Consider the following 27,515-nt stretch of genomic DNA (forward strand, 5'->3'; position numbering starts at 1 on the left):
TTTTATATACCTGGAGCCACATAAAAGTTTCTCAAGCAAAAATGGATCACAAATGGAAAAACTTTAAGAAGTACTGATCTAGTCCAATTTCCTCATTTTACAGAGAAGGAAACTGAGGTCCAGAGAGGTTGTGATTTGCTGAAGGTCACACAGGTAATAAGCATCAGAAGTGAGATTTGAATCAAAACCTCTGATTACCGAACTCATTCCACTGAACAATTACATAACAATGTTCTGGGAAAAGGAAAGTCAGAGTATAATGGAAACGTGAGGGAAATTGGGCTAAAATAAGAAAGGACAAGAGTGGGAATTGATGAGGAAGTACTTAAAGAAATAAATACAGAATAATTACAACATTCTCTCCTGGAGAAATGAAAGCAAATTGAAATTAAGCTTTCTTTTAATTATGCATTTCCCAGGGATCTGATCTAGAGAGAGAACACTCATAATATATAAGTATCAATTTTCAGTAAATATGAATGGCAAATAAGGCATTTAATGAATTGCAAATGACAGTGTTACTAAAAGTTGTTATCAATCATGGCCAGTGTCTTCCCATATATTATTTGGGTCTCAACTCCTTGCAGAAGCTAACAGCATATGTGGGAGAAGGGAGAAGGTCTGGATGGTGGCAGTGAAGAGCAGGGAAGGAAAGAAACCATAAAGCTCCTCCACCCTAGCCATTAGATACTGAGAGAAGCAGTATGAAGACAAGGCAGAAGAAAAATGTTTGCTAATGGCTTTAAAAAATAGATGGAGAATTGATGAGGCTGCAGGAATGGTTCAGCCATCAACTTGAGAGATGGCTCTCAAACCAAGCCATGAAAAATAAGGGGGGGAGAGACAACAAAGGAGAGAGACCAAAAGGAGTGGTAATGAAGCAATTGAAAGAGACTCACTAATTATTGCTAGAGTTTCCGTCATAAAGCTAGCCAACATCCATATAGAGCTTTAGGATATTCCAAAGTGGTAAAAGAAAGGAGGTTCATCTCATTGGAATTGTTTTGTGAAGAAGGGATTATACTTATGTTTATAATCATCCCCATTTTATCTGCACCTGTAATTTCATCAGAGTAAGGTATTCCCTCTGTGTAAATTACTCCATCAGTATGTACCAGAGGGTTTAATAAATGCTGATTGATTGAACTTGGTGCAGATCAGCAATTTGGCTGTAACTTACTATCTTCTGTGGCCCGATAAGTTCAAATCCTTTGTCAATTATCCCATAGCTAGTAATTGTCCCAAGCTGAATTTAAATCTTGATCTTCTGGACTCCAAGACAACATATAATATATATAATGCTCAGTGGTAGTCAGTGATTTGCTTAAAATTTCCCAGCTAATAAGTATCAGATGCAGGATCTGAATTCAGATCTTTCTGGTATCAAGTCCAATGCTCTATCCATTATTCCATACATTCTTAAGGTATAAAGATGAACCCAGAAAGGATTTTCCCTGTTCAAGATAAACAAGAAAACATATAAAATCAGTAGTTCTCTTTAGTCAATTGAGTGATTTTAATATTGTTATAAATGCTTAATAGTTTGTTCTGGATGTGCTAGTAAAGCCAGAATACAAAGAATTTAAAGCAATGTTAAAGCTCTATGGGACCATAAACCTCCTATCCTCTCAGCAGCTCCTGAAAAAGGTATGCTCCAAAGAAAAGAGCAGGAAATCATTGTTACTTTCTCAAAAAGAAAAAGAACAAGAACAAGAACAAGAAAGTGGAAAGGAAAAGGAAAGTTCAAAAGAAAACAAGAAATAGCACCTCATCTCCACCTCCCAAACAAGGTGTGGCACATTGGATCTCTAAAGCAGCCTCCTTTACAGGAAGATTTTTTCCTTTCCCTTTATTGGACAAGGGACTTTGTAAACTCTCCCTTCAGACTCTAGCCAATAAACACGACATCAAACTATGAAGAATGAATCCCTGAATCTTCCCATGGCACGTGGCACAGTCCTGACCATCTTAAGAACACATCCCATGGGCCTCCATCTCCCTCATTTACTACTTTGGCTATTCTGTTTACCTTCTCCCCTTTTAGGACATTTCTATTATTTCTTGTATTTCTGTAGACAAAATATGTTATACCAACTAGAATGGGAAAAAGTCCAAACAAACAAAAATAAATTTTTATGGCTTGCATTTCCATCTATTCTAGCTCAAATTAGGAATTCTACAAAAGCAGATACAAATGATTTTTTAAATTATTAATGAAAATGAATGGTACCAGAGAAGACCTTTTTGAATTGAATACAGAGTGGAGTAAGTAGAACCTGGAGGATAATTTATTCAATAATAGCAGCCTTATAAATAAAGGTAAATTTAAAGGACTTAAGGACTCTGATTCATGGAATGACCAACTGATGAAAGATACTATCCACTCCTGAGAATAAATGACTCAAGATATAGAATAAGATGTATCTTTTCAGACGCAGCTAATGTGGAAGTTTGTTTTGCTTGTCAAATCCATATCTGTTTATTAGATGTTCCTTTGTCTTTTTTTTCCAGTCAGAGTGGAGGGAAGAAGGTTAGGCAAGATAGGGATAGAATAAGGGGGAAAGAAAGAAAGGATCATTGAAATTTTGTTAATGCAGAAGAGAGGATAAATAGGAAAAAATCAGGGAAAAAAAAGAACAAACAGGACAACTTTGAAAGCTATAGTTGGACTTATTTACTTTAAAAAGAAAATGAAACTTCATAATGGAGATATGAAGTTTCATATACAATCAATCATCTTTCTGTATTCTATTAATATTTACAGAAATGCCCATTTTAAATTCAGATCAAATTTTTTCTATATAAAAAAGTTGCTCAACAAGCATGGAATGGACAATAATAATAATTAGTTGATGACTGGCTTTGGGAGACTGAGAGCATTGTGGCAACTAGAACAGGTGCTAAACACAATGGTTATGTTTCATAAGAAGACTCCTTATTTAATCTCTGCACCCCAACTTCCCTCAAATTCTCCTATGTTCAATCATTTGCCAAAGTTGGTCAGTGCTACCCTGCGATACCCAACCATTTTGTACACACACTAACACTTACTCTGGGGGAGGTCCTCATCAGCTTCATTCTTGGATCATCACAAAAGCCTCCCATTGGTCTCTCTGCTTCAAATCTTTACCTCCCTAATCCATCCTCCTCACAAGTATGAAATTAACATTACTAAACCCTAACATTCACCCTCCCCACCTATTTTCCAGACCCAGAACCCTCAATTTTTATCCATTGCCTTAAGAGTAAACCATAAAATCCAGCAAAATCTGGCTCCCCCTGCTTTTCCAATTTTTTCCCGTTACTCCCCTTCCCACACTCTCTCTTCCCAATGAAACTTGTTTACTACATGACAATTCATCTCCTTTTCCTGGGACTTTGTAGGTGTTTCCCCTCAGGACTAGAATCTCAGATATCTATCCTTTATGCTTCTCTAGAACTATTTAATCACATTTATTAAAAATATACCAGAACTTCAAAATGCTCACATGTAGAAAGCTTATTGAAAATCTTAAAGTACTGTAGGAATTGTGGCTTACCATCATCATCATCATCATTATTTACTTGTACACTACAACTATCCATAAGTGTTGAATATTCTGCAAAGTGGGGGGAAATGGTGCCATAGGATCCTATATTTAAAGGTGGAAGAGTGAGCTACTTCAACTCCCTTATTCTAAAGGTGAAAAAATTGAGACTCAGAAGGTCCCCAGGGTTGCCCAAGATTACCCAGGAAATAAGTGAGAGAGCTGGAATTCAAAACTAGGTCCTCCAGCACTGGATCCAGCCTTCTTTCCATTGTACTCCATTATCCTACTTTTTTATCGCTGCTTTCAGAATTTTAACTTCTCTTCAAAACAAGAAATAAATTTGTTCCTTTAGCCACTCACATCTGGTCATAAACACAAGGATGACTGGGGGGACAAAGGTGGAAAAGAGGGGAGAAAGAAGGTTCAACACATTTGAATACAGCAACAGTATCAGAATGAAATTCCAAAGAGTGAGTATGTGGGGAAAGTTAATCATTTAAGAATATAATTAGAAGTCAAAGTGATGGAGATTTCAAGCATAAAAGACCACAGGTGTGGAAAGTGGAGGCACAGGATAGGTATGTATGTACAGGGAGGGAGATAGATAGATAAATAGATAGATATAAATGATTGATAGATGATAGATAGATATAGATGATTATAGATAGATGATAGCTAGATAGATACATCTTTGGAGAGTAAAGGGGAAGAAGAGAGAGTTCCTGGTTAATATTTTCCCTTTCAGTCAATTCCAACTTTTAGGGAGAAAGCTTTTTAGAGAAGGAGAGATTGGAAAGCAAGGAGACCAATCAGCTTCTATGATGGTCTAGATATGAATTGATGAGGATATCAAATTCGTCCAAGTATACACAGATTCCTATAGATCCTAAAAACTGCTTAATGTCTATCTCCCCTCCACCCCCCGCAGCCATCCACTCACAGCCAGTCCAACTCCTTATATGCACTGGGCACATCCTGCCAATGTGCACTGGGGTACATCTGAAGGTACCTGGTCCCTCTAGCAACAGTGAGCTCATTTATTGAATGGATTTTCGTGCTTATGGAAGTGAGAGACTGATAGCATTGATTAAAACCAGCCAGGCATGAGGGTTGCTGGCATTCAATGTTCAGACTTCCCGAAACATTGGCTCAGTCCTGTCCTGAAAACTCAACTCTTCTGATTTTAATATGTCTGGATAGAAGCATCTGTGTCTTTGGCCTTTCCATTTATTTATTTTAACTCCTTGAAAACCACCTGTGTCATTGGGGAGGGGGAACATTTTCTTTCCTCTGTGGTCATACCTGTCCTCCAGGAGCATTGTTAGAACCGTTCAGCTCGGGGCCAGAGCACAGAAAGGCTTTACAAAATGAAAGCAGCTGCTGGAGATCGAGCTGTAACTAGCCTGGGGCCATCTGGGCTTTGCCACAGGGCAGGGAAAATTAATCCAAAAACATAATACATACATTCCTTCAAATAGAAGGAGGTAAAGGGAGAAAGACCTCAAACACCTTGAGTTCCCAAGACTGTTATGCTCTCCCATCAATTCTGTCTTTTCCCTCTTTTATTCTATCCAATGAGGTGTAATTTACCTTATATTAATTTGGCATAGATTTACATATTCATTTACATATATGTTGTCTCCTATGGCAAAATACAAATTCCTTGGGAAAAGATACGCATCCTTTGAGTGTTTTTCAGACTCTCTAGTGCCCAGCCCATAGTAGAAGCTAAAGAAATGCTTATTGATTGATTGATAAAGAAATTTCCACCATCCCCATTCTACTGCATCTACTCCTGTCTGCTTTCTCTTCCCTTTCTCTTTTACAGTCTCCCACCTAGGGCTAAATGATCCTAGTGCCAACCTCCATCCCAGGCACTAGAGGAAAGAGAGCCTCGGTGAGTTCTTTCTGACAGAGTAGAAACAACATGAGACTCCAAATTCCATGGGCTAGACTAGAGACCTTCCAACTCTAAGGTTCTAACACCTAAGGTTCTAATCAGCAGCTAGTGCTCTTTCCTGTTTAATTAATCTGTCAGTTAACAAGCATTTATTGAGCACCTATGTGTCAGTCACTGTGATGAGAAAGTCAAAAATGGAACCGAACTCGAAGAATTTACTACATTCTATTGGACAATACATGTACATATATAAGTAGATATCAAATATGTGTCATGTAATCACAGGATAATTCAGGGAATACGGAATAAGGAGTGGAGCAGAAAAGGGCTTATATTCAAGGTGACCTTGAGCTGAGTTTTGAAGGAAACTAGGCATTCTAAATTGTCTCAATTATTTCTTGCAATAGTTTCACATCACAAATTAGAAGCTCGATTTTAAGTTATGTTTTAGGGTCGTGTTGCCCCTTTAAAAGCAGCTTCCCAGGCAGGCAAATTACCTGGTTCTGGTAAGGAGAAAAAGGGAGAAATCCCAGAGGTTATTTTGCCATTAGAGATTACAGTCAGAAGATTCCTGCCTCATCTCCACCTGGCCTTCTCCCAGCATATGAGAACAGAGAGACCAATTTTCTAATTAATTTGTCATTAGAATTGTTCCTCTTCCATCCACCAGAACAATCAGGAGCTCCAGCCTCCAAAGGGTCATTATATAGATCTGGTAAAAGTTTGAAAGATGTGGCTCTTTTCAACACCCAGTTGATTCGGGCTAATTCTAATAGACTTGTGATGGAGAGAGCCATCTGCATCCAGAAAGAGGCTGTGGGGACTGAATGTGGATCACAACATCCTATTTGCACCTTTTTTTGTTGTTGTTTTTTACTTGTATTTTGTTTTCTTTCTCAGTTTTCTTCTTTTTGATCTCATTTTTCTTATGCAGCATGATAGTTGTGGAAATATATATATAAAAGAATTGCATATGTTTAACTTATAATGGATTACTTGTTGTCTAGGGGAAAGGTTGGGGAGAAGGGAGGGAGGAAAAAATTGCAACACAAGGTTTTACAAGAATGAATGTTGAAAATTATCTATGCATGTGTTTTGAAAATAAAAAGCTTTATAAGACATAAAAATAAAACTATTCACACAAAAAAAAAGTTTAAAGGATGCTCAGAGTTAAGGAAGTTACATGACTGATATTTATGATTCTGGATACAACAACTCCATGCCTTTGATCCCGGAGCAAAAACCCATTTCCCCTTTCCTGATTTTCTACATCCAATACTAACATTGCTTTTTCTGTCTCTAGTTATTTTCAAATTATCTCCCCTATGTGAGTTCCCTGAGGGGAGGGGCATTATTTTTGTCTTTCTTAGTATCCCCAATATTCAGCACATCACTTAGCACACAGTAAGTGCATAATACATGTTTGTTGACTGGCTGGCTCTCTATTAATCCATATTACACTGGATTTGACCATTTTTTTTTTTGCTTTTCCCACCATTTCCCCTTCAAGATTCCTTAAAATACTTCTTTGACCTTTCAGAATTTGTCCACTTCATTTTTACGTTTCCTTATCTCTCCTACCTTGGCCACTGAACATTTTACAGATGCGTAAACTGAGACAAAAAAGGTTAAGTAACTTTCCCAGAATCATTATTTTAAAAGGGCAGCTAGCTGACAGTATGTGGAACTCCAGGCCTGGAGCCAGGATGACCCAAATTGTGTGACATTGGGCAAGTCACTTAATCTTTTTCCTTCAGTTTCCATGAGGATCATAAGAGCATCTATACTTCAGGATTGTTCTAAAGGGGCAAATGAGATAATAATTATAAAGTGTTTAGCACATTGTAAATACTGTGTAAATGTTAGCTATTTTGTGGTTGTCGCTGTTGGGCCCATCCTCAAAGCCCTGGGCACTTAGTGGGACACCCTAGAGCTCACACTAAGCTAGGATAGCCTCTGAGACTCAGAGTCCCCTCGACACCATGATGAGATACAAGAGGAGGACTTTAGTGTTTCTTTAACACAGCTGTAATAAAATACTATCATGAGTTGGGACAGGGTATGGATGTGTCTGCAGCTGTGTAGCCCCAATGGGAAATACATCCTTTGCTTACAGTGTGTGTTCAGGAAAGACTTAGTGATTCATGGAATCCTAGGGATAAAGTTGGGAGGGGCTTCTGAAATTATCAAATCTTACCCCTTCATTTTATAGCTGGGAAAACTAAGGCTCAGGGATTGAAAGCTACTCCTTCAGATTTACACAAGGAATAGTTGTCAGAATTGAGATTTGAACCCAGATCTTTTCACTCCAAGGCTCTTTCCATTCAGCTTCCTATGACTTCCTCCAACTCATCATGTGCCCGCTCCAGAAGTTACCAGCTGTGGTTATGCTGCCAGGGACTGCCAGAGGGTCCTATACTGCCTAGAGTGTCAGCCCTGGAGTCGGAAAGACTCATCTTCCTGAATCCAAGTCTTACCTCAAACACTAGATGTAAGACCTTGAGCAAGTCACCTATCCCTGTTTGCTTTCATTTCCTCATCTGTAAAATGAGTTGGAGAAGGAAATGGCAAACCACTCCAGTATTTCTGGAATATCCCAAATGGGGTCATGGAATATCAAACATAGCAATAACAATGCATCGATCAATGAATAAACAAGCTTTTATTAAGCACCTACCCCGTACCAGGCACTAATAAATAAGCATTTATTAAGTGCCTTTCCCATTCCAGAGTATAGTTCTGTTTCCACAATAGCACATTTAGAGTATATAATTCATAACCAAATACACACACATACACACATATATGTGTGTATATTTGTGTGTGTATATATATATATATGCATATGTATACACACATATGTATATATAATAAAGCAAACCAAAGACCTCCTAAAATTTATTTTATGATAAATTGTTTTTATTTGAGTGGTACCTTTTAGCATTAGATCTCGGAGCTCAGCATCTGTATTGTGTGATGAGTAACTGAGCAGCAGAATACATCGAGGGTTGGGCAATGGCACCAGGAAGCCCTAGGTCCCAGTTCTGCCCCTAAAATACACTAAATGTGTGCCCATGAGCAGATCACCTAAACTCTCCGTACCCTAGACAACTCTTTAAAGTATATCATGTCAAAGAAGCTGTGAATCTGATCAGCTTCAGTAGAGGAACTTAATACACCGGGCATTCCCTACCCTGTTAGAGTTCCAGATCCAGAATGGAATTTTTAAAACTAAAAAATTATGTGAAATAATTGAGAAGTGCAACTGAGGTGTGACTAGAGAAAGAATGGCACTTGGAGAAAAGAAGACCTGGTTCAAGAGGATCTGGGATGTATATTGACCTATGGCCTCAGGAGATCACTTAGCATTTCAATACCTCAAGGGAACACTCAAAGATCAGAAAATCTCCGCTTTATGGTTGGAAGGACTACAGAGGCAATCTAGCTCAATCTCCTCATTTTATAGATGGGAAAACTGAGACTAAAAGAGTTGGGATGACTTGTCCCAAATTGTATATATAATATGTAACAAATTGTATAACATATAATTATATATAATAATATATAATGAATAAGTATATAAATTGTATATATAATAAATAACAAAGCAGAGATTTGTTCCCATAACTCTAAACCCAATAAGCTTAAAGGCAACTAGGTGACACATTGAGTGAGGAAGATACCTTAGACATTATTAACTGTGTGACCCTGAACAAGTCAGTTAATCTCTCAGCCTCAGTTTCCCCTTGTGTAAAAGGAGAATAATAATAGGTCCTCTCTCACAGAATGGTTGCAATAAATGCAATAAATTGTTTATAAAGAAATGACATACGCATACTTGGCAAACCTTAAAGCATTGTAAGAATGGTAGGTGGTGGTATTATTATTAATAGACTTTCCAGAAATGCTGCAAGTGAATCGCTTTCATTGGTAGAATGACTCTATAAATAATTAAATCAAAGGTCTCGATCAAAACCAAAGAAAAACAAACAACTCAAAAATCTATATCATATAATTAAAACAACAGAATGTGCTGAAACCTAAGAGACAATTACAGTTCTCTACTCCCCCCCATCTTTCCCATGTGTTTGCTCTGAAATCTTTATATGAAATCAAAAATAACTTTATCATAGAAATGCCACTTTGCAAAAGTCTCTCTTTTCTGGTTTATAATTTATAATCAAAAACCGGAATTTTACATCAGAAGGGTTTGGGGATATAATATATAATGTCATATGTATGATGTTATATTTAATTAAGGTCAGAGGCAGCTTCCATTCTAAAATTTTTCTCAAAGTCTCAAAGCTCAATGAAAAGTGGAAACTGGTGAAAGTGACTTAACCACTTTGGAGATCAGAAGTTGTTGTGTGGCTTTTTCCTAAATAAAGCAACAACAAAAACATTTTTATTGGCTTCAGATGCCTTCCTCACTTCTCTAATCCAAACAACCAGTTTAAGGAAAGGGTGTTTAAAAAAAATTTTTGTTTGTTTGTTTTAAAACCAATTGGAACTTGAACCCTGAATCCTCAATTAATTACTTAGCCATCCCTTTCCAATGGGTTGATTGTTTCATGACATACCCCCGTTCAGAACGGCAGGGGAGAACTGGGTTTGGGACTTTGGCCCACAGGGTCCCAGTAAGATTGAGATGTCTCATACAGAACGCAGTGAATCTCACCAGAATCAAATGGCATCCAGTTACCAGCAGATTATAGAGTCAGTCTGCAATTTGCATGATGTATCTGAGCTCATGACTTAGCACCCCATGGGGTAAAAGACATTTGAAAGTTTTCATCTGTCTTGACACAGTGAGACAAGCCTTTATGTATTTCCCCAACTCCTGCTGGTCTCAGAGGCTGGTGCCGTTCATCCTTAACTATAAACTTCCTTTATTTACAGTCTTCACTTTCACTTTCCCTTACAGGGGGGAAGGGTGTACAATCCACATATATACCTGCTATTTGTGTATGTAAACACGTGTATAAATACATATGGGTAGCCATGCAAACGTGAATGCATGCACACATGCATGTGTAAGACCAGTGATTTCCTTGGTAATCTGGGAACTCCTGGCAAGGAAATTTCCTCTACCTGTACAATTTGGAAAATGCTTTGCATGTATTGTCTTGGATCAGAGGGTTTTAACCTATTTTTGTGTCCTAGAAATCTGGTGAAGTTTATCGAGCCCTTCCCAGCATCAGATTTTTCAAAATACATGATATTTCAAAGGAAATAAATGACATTGAAATTCATTTATCTATTTTTTTAAATGTTCACAAACCCTAAATTAAGAATTTTCTCTCAGTAAAATGCCTAGAGGCAAATTGATTTGTTTGGGGTCTCATAACTAACAGATGGTGACGCACACTTGGGATCAAGAGACCTGAGTTTGAATCTGAACTCAGATGCTTATCATCTGTGAGTCACTTTACTTCTGTTTGCCTCAGTTGCCTCAACTGTCAAACAGGGATTATAATCCTTGCAGGGTTGTTGAGAGAGAGAGAGAGAGAGAGAGAGAGAGAGAGAGAGAAGAGAGAGAGAGAGAGAGAGAGAGGAGACAATAATTATAAAGGAATTTAGCAGAGTGTCTGGCACAAAGTAGGCTCTATAGAAATATTTATTTCCTCCTTTGCTCCTTCAGAGCCAGTATTTGTCCAAGAAGTCAGTTCTGCTCTCTTTTTATCGTCCTTTTCTAAAATGTAACAAATTTCTGTAAATAAACTAAAGCTTCTTAGCAGAGAACCATTGTACTTGCCTCTTCCTCCATTTATAGCCTAGGACCATTTCCTCCTGAATCCTTTGCCCCCATTCCAGGAACAGTTAACAATTAGATATAGGTTATACACGTTCAGCCATATATAAAACATTTCCATATTAGACATTTTGCATAAGAAGACACAAGTTTTTCAAAAGTGAAAAATAACATGTTTCAATCTGTGTTCAGACAATATCAGTTCTTTTTCTGGAAGCAGATAGTATGCTGCAATCTCAATTCTTTGGGATTGTTTTAGATCATTGTATTGACGAGAATAGCTAAATTATTTACAATTCTTCATAGGTTAAGTGTGTATAATGATCTCCTGGTTCTGCTCACTTCACTTTGTATCAGTTCATGTAAATCTTTTCAGTTTTTTCTGAAATCATCCTGCTTATCATTTTTATAGCATTTTAAAATTCCATCACAATCATATACCACATCTTGTTCAAGCCATTTCCCATTTGATTTCCAATTATTAGCCACCACAAAAAGAGCTACTATAAATATTTTTGTACAAATAGGTCTTTTCCCCTTTTTTATGCCTTTGGGATATAGACCTAAGTAATGAGATTGTTGTATCAAAGGTATGGACAGTTTTATAGTCCTTTGGGCATAATTTTAAGATGCGCTCCAGAATGCTTGGATTAGTTCACAACTCCACCAACTGCAAATTACTTTCCCTATTATCCCACATCCCCTCCAACATTTATCATTTTCCTTTTTCCCCCATATTGCAAATGTTTTTACTTTAAGATCAAATGAGATAATATCAAGTAAGTACAAAAAATGAGGAAGGATTCTACCTCTGGAGCTAGAAGGAATTTTAGAAAATGTGTGGTACGACTTCTCCTTTTACAAAGAGGGAGAAATTTAGATCCAGGGAAGTTAAGGGATGTTGATCAAGGTCAAAAGATGATGAGTCTCAGATCTGGAGGTCCTCTGCCTTCAAGGCAAGCGTTCACTCCATTGCACCATATTGCTGGTTGAAGCAAAAAATTATATTTCATTCTTTATTATGTGGGTTTGGGAAATGGTTGTGTGTGTGTGTGTGTGTGAGTGAATATGCAAGGAAAAGGGTATAAGAGGCATAGTATCATAAATCAAGAGCAAGGAAGGACTTCTCATCTAGCCCTTCATTTTTTACAGTAAAGGGAATTAAAGATCCAGGAAAATTAAATAATTTACCCAAGATTAGTAACAAAGACCAGCATATAAAAAGTGTTTTCAGATGTGTGAAATAGTTTACATATAATTTCTCATTTTATAGATATACATAGTGAGGTGCAGAGTCAGGATTAAAACCTAGAACCTGTGATTCAAATGCATTCATTGCTCTTTTACACTAATTAATAGAGAAATGTAGTAATAAACCGTGTGGCTTAAGCAGACAGCTAAAATATCAGAAATTCCCACCCACATGTGCAAAAATGTTTATAGCAATTCTTTTTGGAATACGAGGAAATTGAATAGATGCCTGTCAATTGGAAAATGGCTAAATAAGTTACAGTACATGAAAAGAATGGAATATTATTGTTCTATAAGAAATGATAAGTAGACTGATTTCATCAAAGTTTGGAAAGACTTGAATGAACTGATGCTGAGAGAAGGGAGAAGAACCAGGAGAACATCATACATAGTAACAGCAAGACCACTTATGATAGAATTAGCTCTTCTCAGAAATACAGTAATCTAAAAAAATTCCAAGAGACTTGGAATAAAAAAAGAATGCCATCCGCATTTAGAAGAAGAACTATGAAGACTAAGTATGGATTGAAACATTATTTTCACCTCTTTTTTGTATATTCATTTTCTTTCTTATGGTATTCTCCTATTGTTCTGATTTTTCTTTCACAACATGGTTAATATGGAAATAATGTTTCCATTTATTGTACATCTATAACCTATATCTGATTGCTTGCTGTCTTTGGGAGGGGAGACATAAGGGAAAGAGGGAGAAAAAATGGAACTCAAAATCTAACAAAGATGAATATTGAAAACCATCTTTAAATATAATTGGAGAAATAAAATACCATTAAGTAAAACAGAAAAGAAAAGAAATTCCAAAAGCCCTAAACACGACAATGTTGGGCAGATTCCAAGGAAGTGAGTTCAGATCCCTAAGGGGTGACAAAATATAATGAAAAAAAATGCTGGTTCAAACCTCAGCTCTGCCACTTACTATGTGAGTGATCTTCCCTCAATTCTAAATTGAAAGAGTTGGGCTGGGGAGTTTCTGAGATTCCTCCTCAATCTAAATCAATGATTGTCTGGTCATTTCTGAACTTCTAGGTTAATCAGGACAGGTTTCTTGAATGGGCTGGGGTGTGAGCTGAGTCCAGTGAAAATGGAGGGGTTTCTAAAGGCAAACAAAAGAGGACATTCCAACCCAAAAAACAAGATGGTATTAAGCCGGAGGGCAAACGTGCACTGAGCAGTTTGTTGAAGTGAAACAAGAGAGTGGGACACCTGGTTGGAGAAGTAGTTTGGGGCCAGATTGTTGAGGACTAGACTGTCAGCCTGAGACATCAACAGTAGGGATGAGCTCAGCCATTCAAAGCCTATTATCACAGTAACAGTGGAGAGAGAATTGGATTGGGACTGAAAAGAACTCTTGACTCTGTCATTCACTACTTATGGGACATTATGCAAGTCCCTTAATGCCCCAGGCGCTTGATTTCCTGAATGGTCTCCTTCAGGGGAATGGTCACTCCTCCAGCAGTGACTGGCACATAGAATTGTTGGATAAAAGCATGTGAATTAAGTGATCCATAGAATGAGGGCAGCAGCTAGGTGGCGCCATAGTGTACAATGTGACAGGCTTGGAGTCAAAAAGACTCATCTTCCTGAGTTCAAATCCCATCTCAGACACTAGCTGGGTGACCCTGAATAAATCACTTCACCCTGTTTGCCTCAGTTCTTCATCTGCAAAATGAGCTGGAGAAGGAAATAACAAACCATTCCAGTATCTCTGCTAAGAAAACTCCATGTGGGGTCTTGAAGAATAAGATACAATTGAAAAATAATTGAAACATCCACAGCAAAAAACAAGGGAATGAAACTAAATGACTTCAAAGGGCTCTTACAGATCTAACTGTGTGTGTGTGTGTGTGTGTGTGTGTGTGTGTGTTCACTAGGTCATACTTAGAAATGTATTACCTTTCTCTATTGTGTTATTTCAAGATCAGTGTAAATGGACAAAATACATGTCATACTCAGGGTTGAGTCCTTGAAGACAGTTTCAAATACCTAGTCTATACATGTGTAATGGGTAATATTGCTTGTCTTCTCAATGGATGGAGAAGATGCTGTAGAAAGGAAGAGAATTTGAAATTCAAAAATTAAAAATGAATGTTAAATATTTTTTAAAATGTTTAAATTGAATGATAAATGAATGAATGGGTAAATAAAGCAAACACCTAATCCATTTAGTAATTCCTTGAGATAGGGATTTTTGTGGAAAGGACCCTTTGGCAGTCTGGGGAAGCCCACCATCATCTCCAGATATCTTTAAATGCATAAAATAAAATCTATAGGATTACAAAGGAACTCAATTATGTTGAAATATAGTCATTAAAAATTGTTTTAAGATCACAGACCCCAAGTAAAGGAACAATGAATTAAGATTTTTAGACATGCCTGCATGCAGAAACAATATCTCCTGAAAACAGAGTTTGTAATGGTTGTCTGATTGAAGACATTTTAGGTTCAATCATCCCATAAGCATATAAAGTCTGCTTTGCTCTAGGCACACTGAACTAATTTATGCATTCATTCTTCATTCTGCAAAAAACTGAAAAACACGAGACCTAAATTCTATATCTTAAATTTTAAAAGTGGTATCACAGATTTGGAGCTGGTCATATAGTATTTTTAGATTCCCAATTATTCCAAAGCTGAAGGCTGATTTTACAGATAAAGAAACTGACTCCCAGAGATATCAAATAACTTGACCTGAGTCACTCAAAGACAGAATTCAAACCTATGTGCTCTGGTCTCAAATCCCAAAACTCTTTTCTTGTTTGACAGAAAGAAAAAGAAGGAAGAAGAAGCAAGAAGAAGGAGGAGAAGGAGGAGGAGGAGGAGGAGGAACACGAGGAGTCGTCTCCTAAGTATGTCCATTTTTTAAGTGCCCCTTTGTACCTGGAACAAGGTCATCACATAGCTAACAAGTATCTTGGTAAGAATATGACCCATAGTTTCCTGATCGTGTAGTCCAGAGCTCAATTCACCCATCATATTGCCTCTCCGGAAATTTTTGTAAAACTGGGTAAGCAAGGATCTAAATGATGCTAACCAAAACCATGTTTCTTAATTAAGAGGATGACAGCAATCAAAACAATAAGTTATTCCAGAAAGGTAGCTTTTGAAAAATCTGTAATCTGACTAAAAATTTGCTTTGTTTCTCATCCCCTCCCACATACATAATAAAACAGTTCTTTACCACGAAAAAAGTTCTACCAATAATGCAAAGGAATACAGCTCCAAGAAAAATACTCCTCCATTTTAATCATGGCTATTATTTTTTGTAAAATTAAAATGGCTAAGATCATTGTAATCTATTTTAAGGTTTTGTGGGTTGGTAGGATTATTTTTTTCTTGGCTCTGAGTTCCCCACATTACCAGCCAAATGTTTATGGGGTTTGCAATGTGCCATTTCAAATCCTTTAAAAAAATACTTTGTACACATAAAGAAATTCAACTTTCTTTTTCTAACAGCTCCATATGAGGACCCATACTTTCAAGAAGTCTAGAGAGTTCTTGTTTTTAAAAACCATGGATTTTAAAACAAATATATTTCTCCATAGAAATCCCATACCTGCACGAGTATGTATATGAAAACAACAACCTATATACTCATGATTTGTTTCACCTGGACACATATATAATAACAATTGCTGACTTGCACAGCGATTCAAAGTGCTTTCTGTAATATTCCTCGACCCTTACAACAATTCTGTATGGTATCATGCCCATTCTAAAAGAGAGAAAACTGAGATTCAGACTAGAATCACAGAACTATTGTGTGTCAGAAGTAGGATTAGAACCCTTCTTCTATCCACTAATTCTCCTTCCCTCCCATGAAGATGTATAAACAGGCCCCATTCAAGACCATAGATGCGTAAACAACATCAGCCTAAAGACAGTACTCTCTACTTAAGATATCTGGGTGCACAGATATCCACCAGCTTACATGTGTTGGGAAACATGAGCTCAAGTGGTCGTTTACAGTACCAACAAAAGTTTCCCTTAAGCTTAATTGTCATCCTATGGCCAAAATGATTAAGGGAATGCCCAGCTTTGAGCTTCCTTTTAGAAATGATTAATATTTAGCTGACTTTCTGAACTTAGCTTTTCTCTTAGCCAAGACTGAAGCTCAGCTAGAACAAAATGATCCAAATAAGTCGGGTTTCACTTTAATATCCCTGCCCAAATTTCCATAAGCCCATACCCTTTTTCTGCACACATAGGAGGGAGAAGGCTGGCCAGGGAAAATTGCATTGAGTTCTGTTTGTGTTTATTTATAAAGAAAGGGGTAAAAAAAAAAAAATCAGCCTCAGAGGCCAATGTAATAAGATGCTGTAGCTTTTATGAAAGAGGTGAAATAATTTTAAACACAGACACACAATGAGTTTATTTATTTAGAAACTTGTTAAATAGAGTCTGGGAATTCAAATATTCAATGTTGACATTGTACAGAACTGGCTCAAAGCCAGAAGCCCAGTCTCTAGAGGGACCCATTGGACAAGGAATCCAGGACTTTGTCTCCTCCCACTTGAGTCTAAATAGGTAAAAGTCATTAGTTATACCCACAGCAATATCTGAATCTCAGTCAAATTAGCAGGCCCAGCCAGGGGAACTTCAAAGGCAAGTAAGTGTGTTTAGCTTTTTAGTCCTGGAGCTGTGGCAATATGTCACACTTTTGAAAGAGTTTTGTAAACAGTTCCTTCCCTTTGTAGAAACATTTCTTAAGTTTCTTGTAGGCCCTGTAAGCAATGTTAATTAACAAGGATTACATTTTTCATTGGGGGAGGGGAAGAATGCCAATCTGTGTTTGCAAACTATGGGGTGAGCTTGGAGGGAAGAAAGGGGGGGAGGATATTTCCCTCAATTCTCTCTGTTTTATTTATTTGTTTCCTTCCCCCAAAACACACACACACACACACACACACACACACACACACACACACACACACGTTCTCACTACACAGCCAAGTTTCTTTGGGAATTCACTGAGGGAAGCAAGTGGAAGTCCAAAAGAGTAGGACAGGGTAAGACCTAATTTTAGCAATAGGATCCTACTAAGCGATGGGGGAAGGGAGGGTTCGATTTAGCCCATCCCAAAGAGCATGCTCACATGGGAGAACTGAGAATCGAAAGTGCCTGAGCATGCACACACACACACACACACACACACACACACACATCACACACACACACACACACACACACACACACACACACACAAACTCCCTCACAAAATGGACAGAAGTAAATTCCAGCTACTTACGGTAGTCAAACGGATAATCCACTGCTCAGGGGAAATGTGTTTGGCATTTTTGGGATAGGATTGTCCCATGGACCACCCTCACCCTCACCCCCACCTCTGAGAGCTGGCTTCCTCCAGTGTCTGCCTGAGTTTCGAGGGAGGCATCCGAGGGCCAAAGCAAAGGAAGGGGCTGTGTGCCCAGACATAGGGGAATGGGCAGAGTGCAGGCATTTATCCCAGGGGAAGAACTGTCCAGACATCATAGCACTTCTCAGAATGGAAAGGGACAGAATTATTTTCTTTCCCAAGCTGTTTGGGGCCAAGGGCTTCCTGCCCGCAGGGCCATGTTGGGGACTACAGAACAGAAGGCCTGAATCACCACCAGTATCCCCTCCTGCCTTTGAGGCCCCCTTCCTCAGTTCCAAAAGCCATCCTCCACATTATCATTCTTCATCTCAATTGAGATCAACCCAAATCCTAAAGGAATTGAGGGATGAGGTGGTGAGGTCCTAGATGTTTCCTGCCTTCAAGGAAAGAATGGGGAAAGAGGGTTCAAGTCCTTAGGAAGAAGTCAGAAGAAACTCTGGATGTTTGGAAAACTAGAATAAAAGGCAATGTGTAGGGTTAGGGTTAGGGAATAGACTCAAATGGAAAAGACATGAAATAGGAAACTGAGTATATAGCCATATTGTCTCCTCTTCCCCTACCCCACCTCCAAGAATGGGGTCAGTGAGCCCTACATATCTGTGTTGCCTGGTCATTTCATACTAGGCTATGTAGCAACCTTAGCTAACTTGATACTGTTTTCTGGAAATCCTCTGGGGAGCAAGTTATTCAGAAAGAAAGAGCTTGCAAATCAGTCTCCTCAACCTTATTAAAAAGTTCCCCTGAAGGAAAAAAAAATTCCTGCTTTTATATACATATATGTATATGCACACATACATATATATAGAAACGCACACAAATGCTTGTATATTGCAATAGGCTGCTTCATGTTGAGTGTATTTTGGTTCTCATAGTATCAAGAGCATTAAGGTGAAAGGAATGAGCAGAGCTATCAAGCTCTGGAGAGCCTATTTCCTATGGAACTTGAAGAACAATCTCTCTCTCTCTCTCTCTCTCTCTCTCTCTCTCTCTCTCTCTCTCTCTCTCTCTCTCTCTCTCTCTCTCTCTCTCTCTCTCTCCCTTTCTCTCTTTCTCTCCCTCTCCCCTCCCCTTTCACACATACATACACATGCACAGAGCTGCCCAGAGAAGGCTGAGAATTTATATCCTCCAAAAATGGAAAACAAAACAAAACAAAACAAAAACGGAGCCTTCTTCCCTTCTCCCCTCTTCTGCTAATAAACCGTCTCTTTGACCGATTTGGAGGGGGCCACGGAGGAGAGAAACGCTTTATTAACCTTTCCCTAAACTCAGAGACTTTTTTGGCTAAATGCACACACACACATACACACACACACACACACACACACACACACACACACACACACACACAAATGTTGCAGGAGACTATTTACAGCAAGTGCCAAATGCAATAAAGGAACACTAAGCCCCGGGTAATGGTAAAGAAATGGCAAATAAACAGCCTTCCTAGAAGGGGGAACTCTCCTCCTGGTCAGGGCCAGCGTTCCCCTCTTTGAAAAACAAATTCCAGGACAGAGTCTTAAACAGGCAAATAAACTTGGCAGCTCTGTTTTTCAATCAGGGGCTTTTAAGGACTAGAGGAAGGCAAATTATAGGCTCAGGGAGAAAAAAAAAAAATCCTGGTGAAACCTGGGCGCGTGTTATTTTATTATCTCAGATGTTGAGGATGGGAGGGGGAAACTTTAGCGAGTTCGGGACCTACCTTGATGATTAGACTGCCTGTTTAAAAAAAAAAAAGCGATAAAATGTAAAAGTAACAAGTGCCCCCCCCACGTGTGTCCCTACTAATCTGATCGCCTTCTGTCTCTTTACGAGGCTACTGGGTGGGGGGTAAACGGGGGGACGCCCTAAGAACTCCAAGGAGGTTGCTCTACACACTGTTCATTGCTGAGATTGAGATCCTGGGAAGTGTCACTGTTGGCAAGTTGAGGAGCTGTCGCTTTGGGCTTTTTTTTTTTTTTCCTGAGGTGTATAGGTGGAAGGAGCTCCAGAAACCTCGATCAGCCCCCGACCCCGGCCCCCTCCTTATGCTCCACAGTCAGAACAATCTCCCATTGGTATTTCTGACCCCATACAGGTGCCCGCCCCCTCCCCCGAAATATTTAGAAACTTGGGATCAGGCTGAAATATCTGTCTTGCTCAGAGAGCTCTAGAATGGGCTCTGGGAGCTGGGGCATCCCTCTCTCGTTTGACATTTCTTTTTCTTTTCTCAAATGTTAGGGTAAGTGCCAAGTGTTTAGGCTGTGCCTTCAAGATAGTCAGGCGTCTTGAGATCTCCTCTACTTATTTTCAAACTAAGGTTTAAAATCCTCCTAAATAAATTCCAACGTGGCTTCTTTGTTTCAGCTATTGTATTTCAGATAATCTTGTCTTTTGAAAAGAGAAAACACACACACACACACACACACACACACACACACACACACACACCAAATCCTCCAGTTAGTACCTGAGTGGTTCTTTCATTCTGAGAAAAAGGAAGATCAACCTGTTTTCCGAATTATGTACTTTGACTAACAAGAATACGGCTGAGTCCCGGGAACTTCAGATAAAGTAGCTGAATTAGTGAGTGTTCGGCAACTAGTAAATTTCACCCTTGCAGGAAAAAGTCCTGCCGTGGGCAAAATATTGCATTTCGATGTGATTTGTTTCCAGTGTAACTTTAAAAACAAACAAACCAAAAAAAAAAAAAAAAAAAAAAAGACCTGGACGAGAGTTGGTTCACTTAGATAGAATAAATTGCCTTTTTCTCTTTTTGTTTTCCCCTGAACGTAGAACGTAGAAGGTTAAGGGGGTGGGGGAACGCCTAAACTGGAATAATAGCTACAAAGTTTTCTGGTTAGAAGGATTGAATTACAGGGGTCTCTCCCAATCTCCTCGGCTTAGCGATGAAGCTGACATGCTATTGAAGGAAAAGGAAATGGTGTTTCAAAATCCAAAATCCGAAGTTTTCATATGATTTCCTTTATTACCTATATTGTCACTGAAGGATTATAGGATGCAGTGGCGCATCTGTCTGGGAAAGACGGCGAGAGCGAGCAGCAACAACGAAAGAGGAGACCCGAAAGCCAAGAACAAAGTTTTTAAATGTTCGGATTCAGTTCTCAAGAAATCAACTACTGTACCTTTGGCCACAGTGAATAAAACAAATGATTTCCCACCGGATGTAATGCAATTATTAGCAAATCAGAAAGAATTCGGTGTGCATTTCTTTATGTTTGGTGGGTGTTAGGTTGTATTTGGGGAAGGAAAACACTTAGCACTGAGTCGGATCTTGTCCCTGCGATTAAATAAAAATCGTTTTGAAAGTTTCAAAGAAAATTTGTGGAAATAAAAATAGGTCGGCGTTGCCTTCTCCCTTTCATTTCTGAGCAAGCTGAGTAATAAGACAAGAAGTTAAGTTTCCTCTTTTATCCAGCACAACTTAGAAAGCTTTCATCTGCCATCTTCCCCTATGCTTTCATTGTGGATGAAAGGCTGCACGCCTAAAAGTATATGTGAATGTGGGTCTATATTTATATGTGTAGATATGTGTGTGTATATTTGTGTGTGTGTGTGTGTGTGTGTCTATTTCAGATGAAAATCCCAGTCCTCAACCGCATTGGAAAGCAAATAAGAAAGGCAGGAAGGAGCGAATTTTGACACTGTCGCAACTAAATGAAACGAACAGTATCCAAAGGAGAAACAGATGGACCGATTACCAAAATAACCCCAGTCTTTCTGTCGGTCACTAAGACCCAGGCGAAAAGAAATTTCTGCGTGAGTGTGTGTCTGCCTGTGTGAGCAGGCTGCCTGGAGGAGCCAAACTGTACCAACTCCTGGAAAGGCGCCTGGAAATGACAACACTGAGACCGAATTGAGAGCCGGGTTCCCGAAGGCTGAGGAAGAGGAGGATGGCAGCAGAACCCGCCTCCGCGCTGGTTGGTTCAGGGACGCCGGGCTCCACTGCCTGGCTGGTGGCTCCCTCCCTCAGCGTAGCCCCTGAACCCCAAGAGGCGAGGGAGGCGGACCGCAATGTGACTTGGGGGTGGGGGGCATAAAGCTACTACTCTAGGGAAGGCTCAGGAAGTGTTAAAAGAAACGAAAGAGGGGAGACAAGGAAAAAGAAGACAGTGGAAGAGTCTTATGAGGCAGCTCTGAAAAGCGTTTGGCATTTTCCTTATTATTGGGGTTTTTAATGGATATATATTTATGTATGTATGAAATAGTAAGAATCCCCTTCCTGGAGGTGCTTAGCAAATCGTGTGTGTATGCAAACAGTGTTATGTGTACACTGGAAGGCCATGAATATATATGCACACCTTCCAAATGATACAAAATTAAGTTCCAACGTACCATGGATTGGATTGAACCAGAGATAAAAATGAAATCTTTTTAAAATTCTGTTTTCTCAACAGTAATTCTGGGTTACAGTTCACACTGACAGAGCAGTCTGCTCAGGCAATTTTCTGACCAGTTCACCCAACTCTTCTCCTCCTCCCTCTCCCCGTGGGGGAGTTGGATATTTTAGGAAGGAACCTCTGTATACCAAAGCTGGTACATGTGGGTGAGAGTTCACATCGCCGAGGATAAGCAGCTCTCCACCAGCGCCGCTCCCCACCCTCTCCTTAGCCCTGCCAACTTAATGGGGGGGGGGTGCAACCGCGTGGCTTCGGATCCCCCACCCCCTCACAAACACTTACACCCAGTCCCGCTCTGCGCCCCTTCCCCAGCGCTCTGTATCAATGCCCCGCCGCCGTCCCGAGTGACCCGCCTGCCTTCACCCTTAGGACGGACACTCCAGTCGGCTAGACCGCTCCGGGCTCCCTGGCTCGGCGCACTCCCCCTCCCAGTCCTGGGCCCGCAGCGGCTGGTTTTACAAGCTGCCACGCTTCCTTCCTACCTACCTACCCCCATCTCGGCTTGTCTTCACTCACTCCACCTCCACCCTACACTGCCCTTCTCCTCCTCCTCCTTTCCCACCTGCCCTCGGTTCCGAGGGATGCTCAGCTGAGCTCCTGCCCCTGAGCCCCGACAGCCGCGGCCGGGGCTCCAGTCTGCCAAGCCTGCCTGCCTCCCCTCGGCTCTGGAAGCCTCCGCCTCCCTAGTTCCTTCCCTTCTCGGCCGTGAGCCTCTGAGAAGAGAGCCGACAGCGCCCACTATAGCAACCGCGGCTCCTCGCAGCCTCCCCGGCCTCGGCTGAACTTCCAAAGCCAGCCCTGGAACTTTTCTCAACTCGGGCTCCGAGGCCGTCGCCACCCGCCGCTACCTTCCACAGTGGGGTGACAGTCTACCCCGCCGTTCTGCCCTTCTCTCCTGAACCCCAAAGCCCAGAAACAAACGCAATCCTCCCAAGTCTTCGTTTTCCCTCGCTCTCCCCACCGCCTGCCACCCCCCCACCCCGCCCCCACCCCCTCCTCACGTTTCCCCTCCTCCTCTCAGACCCTGGTCTAGCTGGTTGGCCGAAGGCATCTCTCCTCCGCCTGAGGGGAGGGGGGAGGTAAAGCGCTCTCTCTCTCTCTCTCTCTCTCTCTCTCTCTCTCTCTCTCTCTCTCTCTCTCTCTCTCTCTCTCTCTCTCTCTCTCTCTCTCTCTCCCCTCCTTCTCTCCTTTCCTCGCCCTCCCTTCCCTCCTCTGCCTTGTCATAGTTCTTCTCCCTTTCCCCCCTACCCCCCACTCCCGTCCTCCACCCCTCTCATCCCAAGCTGATGCAGCTGCCCTACTCCAAGGGATGAGGGCCCGCTGCGTTTGCTCCCTTGCCCACCCCAATCATCAGAGAGGCGCGGGACAGTAGAAGATGCTGGGGCAGGTTGCTGCAGCTGCAGCCGGGGTTCGGGTTTCCCCACTCTGTCCCCAGTGTCTGGGGACAGCTCCAGATACCCGGCACATTCGACATATGCAAGATGGCAGAGGAGGGTGAAAAGCCAATAGAAAAGCGATATTGCACCTACTTGTGGCCAGTTTCCTTGCCCTGCCTTTGGATCTCATGTTGTGCCCAGTCCTGCAGCCGCTGGTGTGGTTGGGGGGTGCTTTTTTTCTTGGATCTTTTTCTCCTTTTTCAATCTCTCTCTCTCTCTCTCTCTCTCTCTCTCTCTCTCTCTCTCTCTCTCTCTCTCTCTCTCTCTCTCTTTCTCTCTCTCTCTCTCTCTTACACACACACACACATACACTCAGACTCTCGATGTCTTTCTCTCTTTCAGTCTCTCTCTGTGTCTCTCTCCCTCTCCTTCTTTCTCACTCACTCTCTCTCTCTCTCTCCTTCTCTCCCTTTCTCTCAATCCACACTCGCTATCTCTCCAGCATTGTCAGTTTGGACAGACACCTTCGCACATGCGCGCTAGACGCCCCTCCAACATCTCAGCGCCGCCAAAAAAAGTTTGGAGCGATTTATCACTTTGATTTGGAGATCTTGTCAGATGGCAATCGGGGAGGAGGCGGAGAAAGGGGGACGCGGGGCGGGCGACGGAGGGGGGGCGGGGGAGAGCCAGCGGGGGAGAGGGGAGCAGATACCTCGCCCAAGGGGGGGGGCGAGGTAAGAGGGGGGAGTGGACAGCCCTGGCTGCAGAGTTCAAGTTGGAAACCCCAAGAAGCTTCTGGGTTCTTGTTATTTTTTTTGTTACCATCCTTGTCCCTCCATCGCCTACGGAAAATGTTTCACACCGAGCGGGTGGGGGTGGGGAGGGCAGGGGGGGGGGGGAGCAGGACGAGGGAAGGTTTGTTGTTTTCTTTTCTTTTTTCTTTCCCGAGCTGCCGAGCTGGGAGAGGGGATGGATACTCCAAGAGGGATCTGAGAGCAGCAGCGAATGCGTCCCCAAACCCAGACATCAGCCGACTGCTGCTGTTGTTGCCGCCGCTGCGCCCGGTGCCGCCGGAGCTTCTGCTGCCGCGGCCGCCGCTGCTGCTCCCGCTCCGAGTGGGGCGCAGAATCAATGACTCCTTCCTTCTGGATTTTTAATCTAATATTAATGGCGCTGTCATCTGGGCCACATTTCCATAGTTCATCTCAGCACACACACCCTCAACCTGTCCCCCCCGGTCGCGACGCTCGGTCGCCTGGATCTACGTCTTCCTGGCTGGGAACCGGCTGGCTGCCCCAGGGCTTGACGGGGCATAGCTCGTGCCTGCTCTGCGAGATCCGGTTTCCCCTTTGCTCCCTCTCCCTTAATGCCCCCGACCCCCAGTCTCCTCACTCCGGCCCCTCCGCCGGAGATCAGCCTGACTTGCCTCCCCTTTTCACACACACCCAGATGCACAGAAAACAGACACGCATGCACATGTGCGCCCCAAACCCCCTCCTGTTCCATTCCTCCATCCACCCCCACCCCCCAAAAAAATCCATGGTGGAGATCTGCTTTAATTACGGGATTTGCCAATCAAAGCGGACACGCTGAAGTTGGGAACTCCTGAAGGGCTGGCCCTGTTAGAGGTATGAATCAATCCCAGCTACATATAGATTTTTTCTCCTGGTACAACCTTCTTGAATTAAACAGTTTTGTTCAATACCTTCCATGTGCTATTTATGTCTCCATTAATATCTGTTGCAAATCCTGCCAGACACTATAAAAGAAAATTACAATCTTCTCAGTCCCTGTGGTGCGCCAATACATCCATAGCGTTCACGTTTACAAAAATTAATCAAATCCTAACCATCACTTTTTGGGGGGAGAGCGGGCAGCCCCAGAGAAAGGAGGGTGATGGGGGAGGCTGTGATGACTGGCTTTAGCCAATCGTACCTGTTGCTATTTATTGTCAGAGTTTAGGCCAGGCTGTGAAGGGTAGACAGAAATCAACCCTCATGTTCCTAAGGATCCTAACGGTTCATGTCCCTATATATTCAGAAACGTAGAAGCTCGCTTCCCATTCTCTTCGCCCGTTGTCTTGTCAAAGATGTTCACCCTTTTCTCCAATTTCAAGTTCCCCTGGGGCCCCTCAAGTGCAGATCCTAAGGGACACAAATTGAAAAGGAGTGATGGGGTGAGGGGAGGCACGGGAAAGGAGAAAAAAAAAACTCCAATAGGAAACCTCCCCCCCCCCCAAAGGAAGGCTACCCTAACAATCCAGTCGGAATCAGAGAAACCTTGTACTCGCCCAGTCTGCAAGGGTGACAGCAAACTTGCCAAATGCTGAATTCCTAGCTCCTCTCCAGCTATGACTGACATGTGCACACTACTAGTGGATAGATGGGTGGTTGTTCCCGCAGGTATTGTGCCTTTCCACATGTATACATGTACATACAGTACAGGCTACCTGTGGGCTCCAAAAACGAGATCTGCCAAGTCGCTTTTAGCTTTAGGATGTCTTCCTCAGATTCAGGAAAGGTCCTCAAAGAAAAAGAAATAACGAGAAGAGGGGAGTGGGAGATTTCCTGGAATGTCTAAATAAAACCTTCCGGGAGTGAGAAGCGGTAGCCACCGCACTGGATGGCCCCCATGTGGAACTCCAGAGAAGTTGATCGCTGATCAATTTCTTTGTGCCCTCTTTCTTCTGCAGATCTCGGTTCTGCTCCTGATTCTAACCGTTGGGGAGGCTAGTGAGAACCGGGCAAACCCCTGTGTTGATCACATTTAATTGCTGCTTGAAACAAGCTGGACAAAAATCAGAGAATCGGTCACCATTGTGTGTGCCCACAGCCGCTGGGCTCCCCCAGTACAGAAAAGATCGTACTTGAATTCAAGAAAAGAAAAGCCCCCAATGCTTTGGCTCCCAAACGGATGGAGACTTTTAAAGAAAGATTCGTTCTCCTTTATCATTATCTTCCCTCTTCTTAGTGGTTATTATAATTGGGGGCTCCCTTTGAAAGAGAGATGGAGAGTGGAGAACCAAATAAGCATCTGAAAGGGCATTTTACCTCCTAAAGGCAAATGGATTCGAAATATCTGAATAAATGGAAATCAAGGACGTTAGGTTGGGGTCCTTGTTTCTAGTGAATAAAAAAAAATACATGGGGTTCAGAAAGGAGAAGCGAGGTGGGGAGAAAAAATTCAGATGAAAAGAAGGTAGAGTAAAAAATAAACAAAATAGGGTGAAGAAAGCTCACCTCTTTCATCCCCAAATTTTGGAGACAGACAGGGAAGATTAAGGCTCTCCCGTCTTACTTCTAAGTATTTGGATGGCTCTCTTCTCTAGGGGCCCCTGGTCTCCCTACCTTGTTGATTCACAGTTTCAGATCACAAAATATTGCCACTTCCTTTCGAACTTACTACCAAGTAAGAAGGCTAGTTCTGGCCAATGAATAGAAACGCCTTAGAACTTAAACGCATAGGCTAAATAAACTTTGCTATGTTTCCAGCTAGGGCATTGGGGAAAGAGGAGGTAATTCATTTCCCCCTTAAATCCTAAATGTGAACCAAAACTCCAAGTCTGTATGCCTTTGAGCCTGAAATATCTTGTTTCTTTTTGCCTTTCTTCCTTCTTTTTTTTCCTCTTTTCTTTTTTCTTCCTTTTTTCCGTTTTCTTTCTTTTCCCCAAGCTCCTTTGCATTTAGTTTGCATATATGCTGCATTTTCTTGCCTGTGCATATATTGTATTCCCCAAGTAGAAGGTTAGCTCCTTGAAGGCAGGGTTTACTTTACTTTTTTGTCTTTATAACTCCAGAGCCCAGCATTGAGTCTGGCACATAATAGTATATAATGATCGCTTAGTAAGTGCTTGTTGATTGATTGTTGATTATCTGTCTTTTCTTTCTTTAAAAAAAAAAAAATTGCTCCCCATCCTG

General features: G+C 41.4%; 1 protein-coding gene across 5 annotated transcripts in view; it reads right to left on the bottom strand.

The window, feature by feature from the left end:
• The window catches only part of MECOM (MDS1 and EVI1 complex locus), a 671,393-nt gene extending 647,509 nt beyond the window's left edge, over nucleotides 1-23,884 (bottom strand). For all 5 annotated transcript variants that reach the window (XM_051983139.1, XM_051983137.1, XM_051983138.1 and 2 more), the window contains exon 1: nucleotides 23,752-23,884. In XM_051983139.1, coding sequence (XP_051839099.1) covers nucleotides 23,752-23,788 — 37 coding nt within the window. In that variant the 5' untranslated portion in view covers nucleotides 23,789-23,884. The remainder of the gene's footprint in view (nucleotides 1-23,751) is intronic.
• Between the last annotated feature and the right edge of the window lie 3,631 nt (nucleotides 23,885-27,515).

The sequence above is a fragment of the Antechinus flavipes genome, chromosome 3 (assembly GCF_016432865.1).
Source record: "Antechinus flavipes isolate AdamAnt ecotype Samford, QLD, Australia chromosome 3, AdamAnt_v2, whole genome shotgun sequence".
In the NCBI taxonomy this organism is placed as follows: Eukaryota; Metazoa; Chordata; class Mammalia; order Dasyuromorphia; family Dasyuridae; genus Antechinus; species Antechinus flavipes.